The sequence below is a fragment of the Telmatherina bonti genome (assembly GCF_933228915.1).
Source record: "Telmatherina bonti genome assembly, chromosome: 7".
Lineage (NCBI taxonomy): Eukaryota > Metazoa > Chordata > Actinopteri > Atheriniformes > Telmatherinidae > Telmatherina > Telmatherina bonti.
This window is the reverse complement of record NC_136625.1, coordinates 31,236,199-31,251,152: the sequence shown is the minus strand read 5'-3', so window position 1 is coordinate 31,251,152 and position 14,954 is coordinate 31,236,199. Positions and strand designations below refer to the sequence as shown.

At 39.3% G+C, this 14,954-nt stretch overlaps 2 protein-coding genes across 3 annotated transcripts in view; one reads left to right on the top strand and one right to left on the bottom strand.

The window, feature by feature from the left end:
- The window catches only part of gpr158b (G protein-coupled receptor 158b), a gene marked incomplete at both ends in the record, with an annotated part of 113,736 nt that extends 110,559 nt beyond the window's left edge, over nucleotides 1-3,177 (bottom strand). The window contains one exon of the mRNA XM_079244339.1: nucleotides 2,321-3,177. Within this exon, the coding sequence (XP_079100465.1) occupies nucleotides 2,321-3,177 (857 nt within the window). The remainder of the gene's footprint in view (nucleotides 1-2,320) is intronic.
- Nucleotides 3,178-9,907: 6,730 nt separating this feature from the next.
- Nucleotides 9,908-14,954, top strand: part of dis3l2 (DIS3 like 3'-5' exoribonuclease 2) — a 14,947-nt gene continuing 9,900 nt past the window's right edge. Inside the window, exons 1-7 of one of the 2 annotated variants that reach the window (XM_079244223.1) lie at nucleotides 9,908-9,978; nucleotides 10,937-11,721; nucleotides 11,821-11,951; nucleotides 13,234-13,287; nucleotides 13,442-13,543; nucleotides 14,066-14,246; nucleotides 14,705-14,769. In XM_079244223.1, coding sequence (XP_079100349.1) covers nucleotides 10,962-11,721; nucleotides 11,821-11,951; nucleotides 13,234-13,287; nucleotides 13,442-13,543; nucleotides 14,066-14,246; nucleotides 14,705-14,769 — 1,293 coding nt within the window. In that variant the 5' untranslated portion in view covers nucleotides 9,908-9,978; nucleotides 10,937-10,961. Of the gene's footprint in view, nucleotides 9,979-10,650; nucleotides 10,717-10,936; nucleotides 11,722-11,820; nucleotides 11,952-13,233; nucleotides 13,288-13,441; nucleotides 13,544-14,065; nucleotides 14,247-14,704; nucleotides 14,770-14,954 lie in introns of those variants that run through there. The other variant, XM_079244224.1, reaches the window with a different exon arrangement.

Sequence of the window (14,954 nt, the reverse complement as noted above, 5' to 3'; positions counted from 1 at the left end):
GGGGTCAAGAATTAAATAAAAAGAGGTAAATAGAGAAAATGAAAGCTATGAAAAATACATATAAGATTGAGTATCTTCACCTGTGCATACGCACATGCATATCCACATCAGACAAAGTATCAGTAAGAGAACTATATCAATGAAATAAGAATTTATCCAAAATGCACATTGTTTTTAAGGCCTTTGGATTTTCAAGATCTCTAATGATGGTGCTGTATTGAAAAAGTTCTTGTAAAAACATTGCAAAGCTCGGCTTGCCATCGGCCCATTTCCTTTTGTGAATGTGAAACTTTCCCAAGAGTATAACAAGTTGTACAAGAAAAGTTAAGTTCTTTTCCACTTTTCTATCTTCAAAATAAAGAAAAATGTCCTTCTCTTGCTGTATGTACAGATGTACAGAAATGTTCTGTTTTCCTTCGAATAAAAGTCTGCACATTAATCCAGAACAATTTAGTGAACAAAGTGGCTTCCAGTAAGATATTAATACCTATTAATGTACACTGCAGACAAAAACACTTAATTTTTTTTAAAGTTTTCTAGTTATGAATAGATCATCTTAAATAGTTCTGTTGTTGACTTAATTACTTCTCAAGTATTGTAAAGAAAAAGAACATTATCTTAGTTAACTCATAAAGTAGTTGTTGAAGTTTTTTCATTTTTACACGACAGTAAGCAAACAGTCTGATAATTCTGTATCTTTGCACAAACTAGAATAGATTTAAAATAATTTCTTTCTTTAAATTTATATATATATTTTAATAGTAATGTTTGTATTATGTTGTTTTTATGGTGTTCTGACTTTGACATTAAAGAAAAAAAAGGTGTATCCCTCTCTATAGTACAAAAAGCACAGAGAATCAAGAAACACCCTAAATATCTGTATCATTTTGTACCATGACAACCCCAATTCTGAATGATCTCTGCCTTTAAAGCTTTTCATCTGAGGAAACCAGTTTAGTCACCTTACTGACCTCAAATCAGCAATTATCCACATTTCAGTTCATCACAAACACAGTGTGTAGTGGGAATAAAAACTGTGTTTACTCGTTATAATGTTGATGAAAATCGAGGATTTCTATGTGATCGGGGTGTTGTCATGTGACTGCTCTCCAGTTACTGGCTATCCCTGTGGTTAACACCATTAATACCAGCAGCTGTTGCTCCAGAACAGAGATGTGAGGTCTGATCATGGTTTAGCTAAAGCCACAGCATTCGCTGTGCCATTATTTCCATAAACTTCTGTAATGTCACAAGATTTATATCCACCCAGCATTGCATTAATTTTTCACCAAGGTCTTGTATTGAAGGAAGAGTTCGACAGCTGCACAAAGATTCTCAGTGGGGTTCGGGTCTGGACTCTGTGGTGACCAATCACATGTGTGAAAATGATGTCTCGTGCTCCCTGAACCACTCTTTCACAATTCGAGCCAATGAATCCAACATCATCTTGGAATACGGTGCATCAGGGAAGATGGAATAACCTGCTCATTCAGTGTATTCAGTCAGCTGCTCATTCTTTACACATCATGTTGCTGAACTTAGATCTGGCCCAACTTCTGCATCCTCGACTGCCCCAGCAAACTGAAACCGTTTTCTCAAGTTGGCCTCATTGTTTAGTGCTTTTCTCATGGCTTCACAGCTGTTTTAGTCCGAATCCTGTGTGTTTTCCTTTCGCATTGTTTGTAAATAATGTCCTTAATTTCACCAATAAACAGCCGCGGGTTCTGTTGTTGTTTTTCTGTGGTTTTATTTCACCAAATGTCACTGATCGCAATCATGCAGGATTCTCCTCCAGGTACATTTCTTCTCTCATTGGACAATTTTTAACCCCTATTTAATTAGTTTCTGTAATCTCCTTAGATGTTTTTTTTTCTGTTTGGTGCCAGTGATTTGACCCTTCTGCAGACCACACGACTTTCTTGCATTGCACTAAACTAATATCTTCACCACGACCACGTCACGTGTCTTTCCACGTGACTGTGAAAGAAACATTTGGGGTTAAATAACTTGTTGCTATCTGAAAGATAATCACTCATGTTGAGCTGGTCCAATGGGAGGCTTGCATAGTTATTTGCTTAGTTAAATCTACATGGCCACTTTTTTGGGAGGGGGGGGAGACAGAATTTGAACAATAAACCTTAATGGCCAAATGAAAATATAAAAGTTGAACAAAGCTGAGATTCAGCAGGACATTTAGATTCAGTTTTATTCAGTATGTGTACAATGTTTGTCAAATTTGGGTATTTTATCTAGTCTTGTAAGTCTTTTGTTGTCTGAAAAGCATATGAGGAGAGAGAAAAGGGGATTATCTCGGTCTCACCTGAACTCTGGCGCAGAGTTGCTCTTCAGTCCATAGAAGCCAGCAGACAAGGTGAGCAGCCAGTAAGGCACGAACGCCCCGTGTTCACACTCCAGGTAGGGCGCCGACCACTTGATCTGGTCTTTGTTCAGAAGGTAGTTTCCACTATTTCTACCTGGTTTCCCCAGAACTCTTCTCTGCACGTGAGACTTCCTACCGTCCCTGAAGTCATTGAACCAGTCTGTCTCCGGACCCCTGCTGTTCAGCTGGCGGTGCGCAGAGCTGGACAAGTCCTGCAACACCACATCATTCTGCGTCCTCGTCGCCTGGAGGAAAACGTGGGGGCCTCGGCTTTGCGCGTCAGTTTGTAGAGTCACCACCGCCCTGTGGATTTTGGGATCCCCCTCGAGGATGCTCTGGACCAGCGCGTGGTACCAGTGGATGTCTCTGCGAATGGTTTGCTCGCGGGACCTGTTGGCTTGCAGGATCATGTTCAGGAAGTTGGTGGCGTGCGCCACGGTGTCCAAGATGCTGTGCAGGGAGTAGTGGGAGGCAACGAGGAGGCCACCTCGCAGGCTGCTCAGCTCGTACCTCCGTGAACAGTTGACCTGCCTAAGCGCGGAGGAGTCCCCGGTGTGCAGGAAAGCAGTCACCACCCTGGGCAAATCCTCCTCGATTTTGTGCGCAACCACGGTGCGCTCGGTTGCAGGAACCGGATAGTAGGTCGGGTGGTGGGGCGGCTCCCTGTTTATGTTCTGAGTGGTGTACACCGGTGGATGCTTCTCGTCTCGGTCACTATCCGACCACTCCACATAGCCGTAGTTTGATCCCAAAACGATCCCTGTGTGCAGAAGCAGCGGGACGACTATCAGAGCCATCATTCCTTCTCACAGGCGCAGAGGGGACACCGTGGACACCTAGAAAAGTGTGTCTCTCATTACCAAAGCCGCTCTCTTTCTGCTGCTTCTGCAGGTTTATCAGAAGCACTTTAAAAGCCACGCGCCACTGGATGTCCCAAATTTAACAGGCATGGTCTTGCTTGGAGCGAAAGGAATCCCCACTTCTGTTTGGAGCATCTTTTTATCCGCTTTCACCACCAGAGAAAACACAGACTTTCACACATCACTGTTATAAAACAAAAATAGCCTACAGGAATCTGGTCTGAATAGCTACCCAGGAAACCTCCTCTCGAACCTGCACACTCAGATGAAAGCTGCCCTGAGTCCTGGACAGTCCGCGGTCCATTCATCGCCTGAACAGCGACCAGCCGGAGCTGCAGCGTCTTCTCCTGCTCGGAGGAAATCCATGGAAGATGAGTAGGGTGACGGGGAACGAAGCAAATTGTGCTTGAAGTTCTGTCCCTCCCAATAATACCCTAATAGGCCGTTTGAAGTGTCGCCCACCGGCGTGTGTGGTTGTTTCTCACTGCCAGTCTGCGGGAGGTGGGCGGAGCGTGGGAAGCCAAGGGAGCTGTCCGGTGCTGAAAGTGGCGCCTGTGGGGAGGAAGGCGAGGGCGGTGGTGGTGGTGATGATGAAGAAGAGACGTGAGTGATGAAGAAGGGGGGTGCTGGGGAGTAATTAGACTCAATCTGCAGCAACAGTAAATAAAACAGAATGAGAGATATTTAAGTGGCGTTCACGCAGGAAGCGCGGTGAATAAAGACAAATAGATTTATGTGATGAGGATGTTCACATTTTCTTAAAACTGTGTGTTTTAAAGCGGAATGTATTCCTTTTCATACATCCCACGTGTGGGAGTTAAAATAAAGCAAAAACTGAGGAAGCCTCAGGTGATGTATTCAGATTTTGGTTCACACTGTTAAGACTGATAAAAATAAATGTGTTTGTGAGGAAATGTCCCCACCCTTCATGCTGTTTTATGTTTTGTTTTGTTTTGTTTTGTTTTTGTTTTTTTTTCAATAAGGTATTTAAAACAATCCTTTGAGATTTTTCCTCCATGTTGACATGAAGCATCACACAGTTGCTGCTAGGGGCGGGAAAATCAAATTGAAAAATCGAAAATCAGGATTTTTTTGCTTCACAATTTTTAAATAGATTTTTTGTTTAAAAAATCGATTTTGTTTTCAAATAAAAATAATCTTTTATAAAACATTTTTGTCATTTTTATTATTTTTATTGATCTTTTTACTCGTCCTCTTGGGCATTATAGCAGCAGGATGATGATCTGGATACTGTGTTGTTTTTTCCTAATTGAAATCAAGAAAAATGACGAGCAAAAAAAAACAGTTTTATACATTTCTTTTGGATTTTAATCTACAAAAATCAGCAATATCAAAGAATTTTGAGAAAATTTAAATCGAATCGGCACCCAAAAAATCAGAATCAAATCGAATTTGGACAAAAGCATATCGTCACAGCCCTAGTTGCTGCACATCCATGATGAGAATCTCCCGTTCCACCACATCCCAAAGCTGCTCTGCTGGACAGAGACCTAGAGACTGTGGAGGCTGTTGGAGGACAGCGAACTCATCGTCATGGTGATGTGAGCTTTGTGACATGGTGCATCATCCTGCTGGAAGTTTCTGTCAGAAGATGCTACACTGTGGTGATAAAGGGAAGGACTGTGGGGTTTACATGTTGTCATGCAAAGTAAACATCCCTCACATCACATGCCTGTTAATTTCAGGCAGGATGGACCAATGTTTCCATTTTTCTACAAAGTTTTGATCCTACCATCTGAATTTTGAACCTGAACTGGAGACTCATGAGACCAGATAACATTTTTCCATCTTTTATTTTTCCAATTTTGGGGAATTTGTGTGAACTGCAGCCTCAGTTTCCTGTTCTTAGCTGACAGACGTCACGTGGTCATTTTCTCTTTGAATTATAAATCAACTGCTTGAGATTTAAGATTGGACTTTTGTTAAATAAATAGTGACACGGTAATATCACATGTAGTTCATTTGAGGCTAGAATTGTAATTTTAAGAATTGTAATCTTAAGAAAGATTTGATTTTTTTTTTCATGATATCCTGATGCATAAAACTTCAGAACTTTTAGATGTTATATTTTCTTTTTCATCTAATGGTATTCATCTATTAACTAACTATAATAATCTTATGTGTTATGCGAGGTATTGCTTTTGTTTTTGGAAGAAATTAAACAATAAACATGATGAACACATCAAATATATCAATGTCTGTGTTTTTTGCTGTTCCTAATTTGTTAAAGCAGACCTGTGTTTGAGATAAATCACCTTCACAGACTGTATTTGTTAAACACGTAACGTACTACAACTTTTCAACTGAGCTGCAGAAGAAAAACAACCAAAAGTAAGTTGACTGACACATTTCACTCAATATCCAAAGAATGTTTTCTTTTTCGCTCTTACATTTTTTATAGTAAATATGTTTTCCAGAAGTACATCCATGTTTTATGACATTTATATTCAGTCATCCAATTGAGACACTTCTCCACAACCAGCTTGTAAAAACACACCAGAGTAAAACATCACCTCTTTTCAGCCACATTAGCTACAAACAGGACACAGCCCAGTATGCCAAAACGTTTTGGCGGTTCAGAAAATAAGATATGAAGACCACTCCAGAACTGACCCAAATAGATCCAGGTTCAAGCATGAATACTAAAACTGAACCAGGTCTGTATTTTGCCTAAATTCAGGTCATCAGATCTGCTCCAATGTTGGCATGAATGCAGCTAGATGTGTTCGTTCTTGACCCAAACTGGTCTTCATAAAACCAGTGACCTTTCCTCTGGGCTCTGAAACCAGAACACAAGTAAATGTTCAGACATTTACCCACGATCTGAAAGCGAGCCTGACATATGTTAACCGTAAACACGAACAGTCCGTTTATTTCAATGGCTTCATCTGTTTTCCCTCTATGAACACATTTACTGTAGATTTCTACCCACTTCTCTCTGCGTGCGCACGTGTCCATCTTGCGCTGCTCTGACATTCTCCACCACTGAGCTGGAGTCAGAACCAGACTGTAAATGGGCGTTGAGGAGTGCAGCTCACCTGGGGTGACTTGTAGGCTGTTGCCATGGCATTGGAAGGTGACAACGCTGAGATCTCCCCACGCCGTGCGCTACAGTCAGCGGTGAGGCTTCTCTAGTCGGGCAAATCCGCAGCTACATCTGTAGTATATGAGTGATGATACACCACTCACACACACACACATGTTCACACACAACATGACCCTAAGGACAAACACTCACTCACATTTTGATGACTAATGGCAGAAAATATTATACTTTAAAGTACTAAAAAGTCACACAAACCCTTTTTAAAACTTACAACCACTTTACAGATTTGAGCCAGCCGACCACATAATGAGAAAGCTGTGTACAGTGAAGGTGGCATCAGAGCAAAGGAAGTGAAAAAGTGTACTAAGTGACTGCTCCTGCTCCCTATTTCATCTTCTCTTACAAGCCGCATTGCCTCCCCTGGTGTGATGAATATTTGATAGGCGTTTGCTGCTTCGTCTGCATGCTTTACTACTTGGATCCAATACAACCGCAACACTGGTAGAGACTTCTGCACCAAGCGTTCTTTCACCCACGCTGCGTGCTGTCCCAGGGGTTCCTTTAGTTTTATTCTGAGAGGAGTCAAAGAGGCAGAGGAACCCAGATAGATTTCATTTGGTGCCCCCTTCTGTTTCAGATGTCAGAATTATTACACTATTATCTCAAACAATTGAGCAGAGAATATGTTATCAATGGAGAAATGACCAACGTATGTTTTCAGTATAGCGAAACAGTGGCTGGAGCTCATTCTGACTGTATGTGTGTGTGTGTGTGTGTGTGTGTGTTTTTAAGCTCAAACCTGAGAAGAAAAACTTAGTTTGTTTACAAGAAGCTCATTTCTAAACTATAAAATGTTCGTCAAATTATGTCAAGCCTTGATCTGTATCACACTTTCAGTGCGGCATGGCAATATTTAAAAAGACAGGCTGTCTTCGCAGAGGCAGTTTATTGTTACAGATCTATTGATCAGGAAGCCATTCTTTAATTTTGTTTACAATAAGCATAGTAAAAGCCATGGTTAGCAACTTGCATCATGTTTGATTCATGAACTTGCATGTCTTCTATAGACAGGCAGCCTAAGGATTCCCAGTACGGCATCAGAGAGGTTGCAAATGGCTGGAAAAAGACGAATATTCTTGCTCAAAATGTAATTATATGTGGAGTTGCTTCCAGTCTGTTGCCTTTCAAACCTAATTCTGTCAAACTAAACATATTCATGATGGTTTCAAATAGAAATAGCTGAACAAAAAGTACAATATGTTATTTTTGTCACAGTGCGACGGTTGATGCTGCAGTTACATGACGAGAATGAAAAGCTTTATTGCATAGTTACATGTTTATTTCCTAAGAGGCCAATTTTCAGAAGATAATGGGGGAAATTAAACATTCTCCATCTACAATTGCGGACAAAAATCCACCAGAGTATTGGCAGGGACGGACTAAATGAATCTCCTTGGAGTCATGGAGAGGTGGTGAGGACCTAAATGCAGACCAGGAGGCAGAATAAAGAGTAGAGCTGTTTAATAAAGTAACTCAGGGGAACAACATACGAAGGTACAAATGATGAACCAGCAAGTGAAAAAGGAAACTAAGCAGTGTATACACACACACTTTCTTTGTATATGTTTACCTATAAAGCTCTATTAAGTAAACTTCCAAAATACCTCAGTACCTTTTTGTCTCCCAATTGTTGCTTTTAAATGTTCCCCAGGTTTAAACAGGCTTTGACAAAACAATGCTTTCTTATCATGCACCGTGGTCATGGAATAATCTCCAAAAAGGTGTTAAAATAAAAACATTCATATCCATTAATGATTTTAAGATTATCCTGAGGAAGGCAGTGAAGGAGGAACATCATTGTTTTTCTAAAAAAAAAAAAAAAAGCCATCTCTGGCTTTTTTTGTATTTAATTCTGTATTTGTTTTATGTAGCTTTATGTAATTTTGACTCTGTATGCCAGGTCTCCCTTGTAAAAGGGATCTCTGATCTCAATGGGATTTCCTGGTTAAATAAAGGTAAATAAACAAAAAAATTAACAAAAACAAAACAAAACACAGAAAGAATGGATAAACAAATGAAAACTAATGAACAAGAAACAAAGCTCTACAGAAAACACAAGAAAACCTGCAAAATAACTCAGGGAAACCTGAACTAAAGACAACACAAAAAGCTCCACACCGTGCCACTTGGGTTGCTGTTGTTGTTGTTTTGATAGCAATCTGTGTTTTCATTAATGCATGTGCGTTTAATCGAGTTGGAAAGATTATTAAGGCTCAGTACTTGACCTGGGCTCTGTCATTAGATTGGGATTAGTTTAATGAAATGTGTCTGAACTGTTAGTTTGATGACACCCAGCTGTTCAAACCTGAACAGAAGGTGGGACTTCATTGATTCATGTAATAAATCTAGTCTCATCATTCCTGTTTCACAAACAATATGGCATAAGAGGGTGGAAATTACAGGACAGATGCTTTCAATATAAGTGTTTCTGAATGAGTATCAGAAAACACACTAACTCTGTCGCTGAGGCAAACCGTCAGGAAGGTTAAATTAAACTATTTTCAGGGAAACGCAGCACAAATGTGCTGTTTTCAGTTTTTTATCCTTTGTTTTTGACAGACCGACAAGTACAAGCTGTTCTGGATTTTTGGATCAGACATAATGTGTTCTTGTTAAGTGTGCCAATTTACTGAATAACGTCCTTACTGAAAGTGTGTGTATATGAGCATATATGTGTATAAACTGGGTGTTTAAAAGATTTATTGGGGCTTGTTACGACATAGCTGCCTGTAGCATTCTGACCCACAGATGTCTTGTTTCCAGCAAGTGCACAAATACTCCTGGCTTGTTTTCGGGAAACAAAAAAAAAAAAACCAAAAACACTTTTCCATTGAAAGCTTTTATAACCATCTTGTACTTTGGAAATAAGATAAATGCAAGCTGTCAGGAATGGAATAAAAAAAAAAGGATCTCCATCTTGTACATCTCAGGTGGTAAGTGAGATCTATATCAGTCCTGTGAGATAACATATAAATCTACATGCTTACACCCAGACATATCTCACACACAATATATTCCATTACTTTCTTCCTGTTTGCTCTGGTGCGCACCATGTGATTTACACAACTGACCTACACAGCACAATGTCACGCTCAAATCAAATCATCAAACATTGTCTTTGCTGCCATCTGGAGGTGCATATAAAAAAAACACCAGCAAAATAAAATATAATGAAATAAAATAAAATAAAATAAAATAAAATAAAATAAAATAAAATAAAATCTATGACCTGCTGATGTCTGAAGCTCCTTCATGATTCGTTTAGGTGAAATAATTCTGAAAGACATTTATGAACCGTCGCCAAAATTGACTTAGTGTCCATATTTCTGAAAACTTATTAAATATATTTACTTGCTGTAGTATGTAATATTAATCCACAATAAAGTTCCGAGCAACCACCTATTAATGAAGTCTTCTGTCTTCCCAAATTTACACGTTAAGATGCTTTAGGGCGTTCCGTGAAGTTCACATTTCAGACAGCACGCAAACGCAGCATGTAAACAAATACGTAAATACCCGATGACGACACCACGTGACGACGGAAGCATTTGGTAACATTGTACGTGACTCACACAAGTTAGCATTACACGACCTAACGTTACAGTTAAGAGGTGAGATGCTCATATATCAGTTTGACAGTCTTTATATTCTTTTAAGCTGGTTTATTAATACACGTGTCGCCGTCTGTGTGACCTAAAAAAAATTCCCAGTTAACGTAAAACCAGCATTTGCCGTTAGAAGTGGCTAGCTGATGCTAATCTGTAGCTGCTAATAAGTGCTAGCAAATGTGAGTTAGCTGTTAGCTGGAGAAAGATATTTACAGCTGACTCGAGACGCAGAAACTAAACGTGATTAAATCATTTTGATTTGTTTTTCTGGTGAAATGAAATTATGATTAATATGCAACTGATTCCAACAGAAATTTGGGAATGATCAGTCAATACCCTGTTAAGATCGTTAAAAGCAAAATATAATCAATAGTCAAGGACAGATGTGTAAGAGTCTGCACCAGACGCGTTGGTTTCATTTACCAAAAACCGTAACATAATTCTTCTTATAATCATTCCTACTCTTTCTCAGATATATAGATGGATATCTTTCGAAATAATCTATCTATCTATCTATCTATCTTTTTTTTTTTTTTTTTTTTAAAACAGCAACTTGTTCGTTATTATTCCTTTTTTACTTCAACAGTAAAACATACATGATTTTACAGACTATTACATTAGGATATATGAGTGTAATGATGCGTTATTATTAGCTTAAAAGCATTATTAAGCAAATACAGTGTGACCAGGCCAAGAGGTTTCCAGTAAACAGAAAGGTACAAGTCAATGGCAAAGCTTGAGGTAATTCAAGGTGATTGCAGTGTGATGCAAAATATTGAAAATATGCACGACTGCAGGTTCAAATACTCACAAACATCTTTTTCAGGATGAGTGTGTATGTATAAGAGTCGTGACATACCTGCTGTACTTATGTTCTCAGGAATTTGCTGTTTCCAAATCAATACATGCTTTTGACTGTTTCTCAGACAGCAGCAATCTCAGTGTTTCCTCTTTATTACAGACCGCACCTTTTTAAGGATTTTCTTATGGATTCCCCTCACCAGTCAAAGAAGACCAACTTGAATCGCGAGCCCAAGCGGACCCAGAATCCTATAAGCGCTCCTCCCCAGAAAGATGCTTATGCCAGGCTTCTCAGCCAGCACCGCAGCAGCAAGTTTAGCTTGTATCTTGAACAATATACTAAGGACTCATCATTTAAAAGAGAGGGAAATGGTCCTGGTCCAGGAAACTGTCCCGGTCCAACGCTTGGAGTCCAGAGTGACAGGCTTAATATACCACAGCGAAAAAAAGACCCAGTGCTTCAGGATTTCTCTGATTCAAGTGATTTCTCACCATCTTCTTTAAAAAATGTTGGAGGGGAGAGTTCGCTGTCATTATACATGGAGAAACTAAGCTCTCGCAGTGCCCAGCAGGAGTGCGAAAGGAAGCAAGGTGCATCTGACTTCCAACGACGTGGTCAGAGAAGGGATACCACCACCAGCCAGGATGGAGATATTGAATCTGGTGAAGAGGTTGGGTCTTTACCGAATAATGCAAAGAAACACCAGAAGCAGCAGAAGAAAAACAAGGAGCCCAACAGGGATGCTGCCTCCAGAGAGGCTGAGTTATCTGTTGAGCATCCACAATCCCCAAAGAAAATGACGGGTGAGCAAGATAAAGTAAAAAAGTCAAAGAAAAAAACTTCTCCAAAGCAACCAGTGGAAGAGAAAAACGCAGAAGGGATTTTAAAATGCGGGACTAATCCTCAGATGTCGAGTCAAGACAAAAGACTTCAGCAGACCAGAAGTAAGTTTTGAGTTACGTTTTGTTCATTCTGTCACAGAGAAGCTACAGCGTGCTTATTGTAGACACGAGATCTTTAAGTTACTGACTTGTCTTTTTCAGCTTCGAGCATCAATTCACTTGCTGACAAGAATAAGAACAAAGGAGGGAGAGGCTCAAAGAAACAAGTCTTTGAGAATTACATGACCTTCGAGGAGGTTTCTCATGGTCTCAAAGGAAGACAGCTCATTCAGGTTGTGAATGACACTCCTTGTATTACTGTGAATGTCTACGGTTAACTAAACTTTATGTATTTCTTATTACTCATGTTTATCCTTCTTGAAGCATTAAATATGCAATAAATTTTCCTCAAACCAGTCGATGCATCATGAGAAAAAAAAATAAAAGCTCTTTAATTTCATAGGTTTTACTTTTTGATACATAATGAAATTTAGATACCTGGTAGTTACCAGTATTGGGTAAATACAACTTCAAGTAACCCAAAACATGTGGCAGGGTGAAGTGTCTCTGCACCTCGATAAGTAAAAAGATCAATGAAAACAATAAAAATGGCAAACATTTTATAATGGATTCACTTTATTTATTTGGAAAAAAAAAAATCTAAATTTTTTTTTTTTTTTTAAACAAAGAAATTAAATTATGAAGCAAAAATATCAAGATTTTTCTATTCAATTTTCCCACCCCTCCACCCACACATGGTACCTGAAATAGCAAAAACAAAAAAACGGAGAAATGAGGAGGGATGGGAATGAGCGGATAAGAGACGGTTGAGCAAGGTGGAGTAAGTAAGACAGACAGGTTAAACTGGGATGAGCCAGGGTGGGTTAGGGTGAGGTCGAGGGAACAAGTGAAGCATATATATAGGTTGACCTGAAAATTAGAGGTGTGCTTGAGGCGAGGCGCTGCTCCCAAACTGTAGTCAACCTTTTTTCATAGTTTATGTTTGCATTTCACAAAATTTCTGCTGGGTAGACTGGGAACACTCTTAAATGTTTCCCACTTTTTAATAATCTTTCCCTTCGAGTAATGATGGATTACATCATCACAGAGCCTTTAAAACCTCCAGGTGGATGTCGGAAACATATGCTTCTGTAAAATCGCTGCCGATGTCTTTCATCCTTAGCATTTTGTTAGCACGCACCTGAACGCTCCATAACAGCAAATGGGCAAAAGTTCTGCATTTGCGGAGGTTCTCACACTGGTAATGATCAGTAAATGAAGTGTGTGTTAATACTGACATCGGCTGCTGCTTAACCCTGTTTTGATTGTGTGTATTTAACCAACTTTTTCATTCACTGCTTCTGCAGTTTTGCTTTGTTCTTGGTCAAATTTAAAATGTCAGAGTAATAATCAGGCGTATTTAACTACTGTATAGACCTGGAAAGGAACGTGTAGCTTTCTGTTCTGTCCTGATAAGTAAAACGTCTGTAGACTGTAAGGAGGAGGCGTGGCTTCTTCCTCACATTGCTGTCAGCCTGCTGAGTAAGCTGTAACATTCGCTCATTTCTTCTTCAGGGACAGTTGAGAATCAACCCCAAGAAGTACCATGAAGCTTTCATTCCCTCCCCTGTAAGTTATTTGATAGTAGATTTTACAGAACTGTCTTAATATCTGCCAACAACATGTTGCATCAAAATTCATGGCATGTTTTTTGTTGGTTTTTTTTTTTTTTTTTTTTTAAAAGACCAAACAAACAAAACCAGTGTTTCTTTTCTGTTCCCAGGATGACACACTGGATATTTTCCTGGATGGCATAGTTGCTCGCAACAGAGCTCTGAATGGCGATGTAGTGGTGGTACAAATACTGCCACGGGAGCAGTGGAAGGTAAACACTTGTCAGTGTATGTTGTTTTACATTGAGATTTTTTTTCTTTGAAGACATGAATAATGGTGTCATTTTCCATTCCAACATTTAACCGCAATCAATATTTAAACTCAGTAAATAATGAAAGTTTGTCTGTTAGGGCTGTGACAATATGCTTTATATGATTCGATTACGATTTTTATTTTTATTTTTTTATTTTTTTTTTTTTGGGTGCCGATTCGATTTTAATTGCAATTCTCCCAACTCTTCTATATTGCTTATTTTTGTAGATTAAAAAAAAAAATGTTCAAAACTTTTTTCTCATTTTTCTTGATTTCAATTAGGAAAACACAACACATTAGCTAAACCTGCTAACACCCAAGAAAGCAAGCAATAAAAACAATTTTAAAAATTACAAAAAAATTATAATGGATTATTATTTATTTGGAAAAAAAAAAAACATTTTTATTTTAAAATTGTGAAGGAAAAAATCCAGATATTTGATTTTTCCAGTTGATTTTTCCACCCCTATTATCTGTGCAGGTTGTGAGACCTGACTCTGACTGTGGGGCCACCAGTGAGTCCGAGACCCAGGCTGAAAACGCGACGCAAAAGACCCAGAAGAAGACGCCGTACAGCCCGAATCCTGATGTCATTGTGGAAGACCACTATAGTGACCAGGATGAACTCGCCAGCAAGTTTCGTAATACACTCTCTGACACAGGTACTGGGAAGAAGTAGCAGCTAAAGCAGTCAGTAAAGCTCTCTGCTTGATTCTCTCTCATCTCTGCTTTCATATTCTGTATATTAAAAAACTAAAGTTCTTAAAAACATTTATTTCTGTTGTCAAACAGCAAAAAGTCAGAAGTAAAATAAAAACATTTGATTCGACGCATTAACCAGCAGTTGCTTGTACAAACGCCACATCGTCTCACCCTGCCAGAAGTCCGTGGTTGGACTTTGGTTGTACTTACAGCAAGGCTGCTGCTCTGTTGGGGTGAAGGATGAAAAGTAGGCTGCCATGGCAACCGTCTTCACAATGAACTTAGCTGCTAGCTGAATTTTTTAATAGCTTATAGGTAGCTTTCCGTCAGGTTGTTTTGAGTCTGAAGCTCAAGTTACTGCTGAGAAGTAACGTTCATTTCGGACATCTTTGTATTTTCTTTCATCTGATGGGTTTAGGTGAACCTGTGGAAGACCCCTCAGCAACTCGTCCCAATGCAGGAATTCTACAAAAGACTGCTAAGGTGAGCTGCATTTCTTCCCTATTTCCTTTTTTTCATGAAGTTTTTCCCGATAAACAACCCCACTGGGATGTGCTTTGTTTTTCTGCTCAACACGAAGCAGCGACGGATGGTTCAGTGTGACGTAGCAGGGAGCTTAATGTCTGCTAGTCACGGGAATGTGTCTGATTCAGAGCACAGCAGCTCAG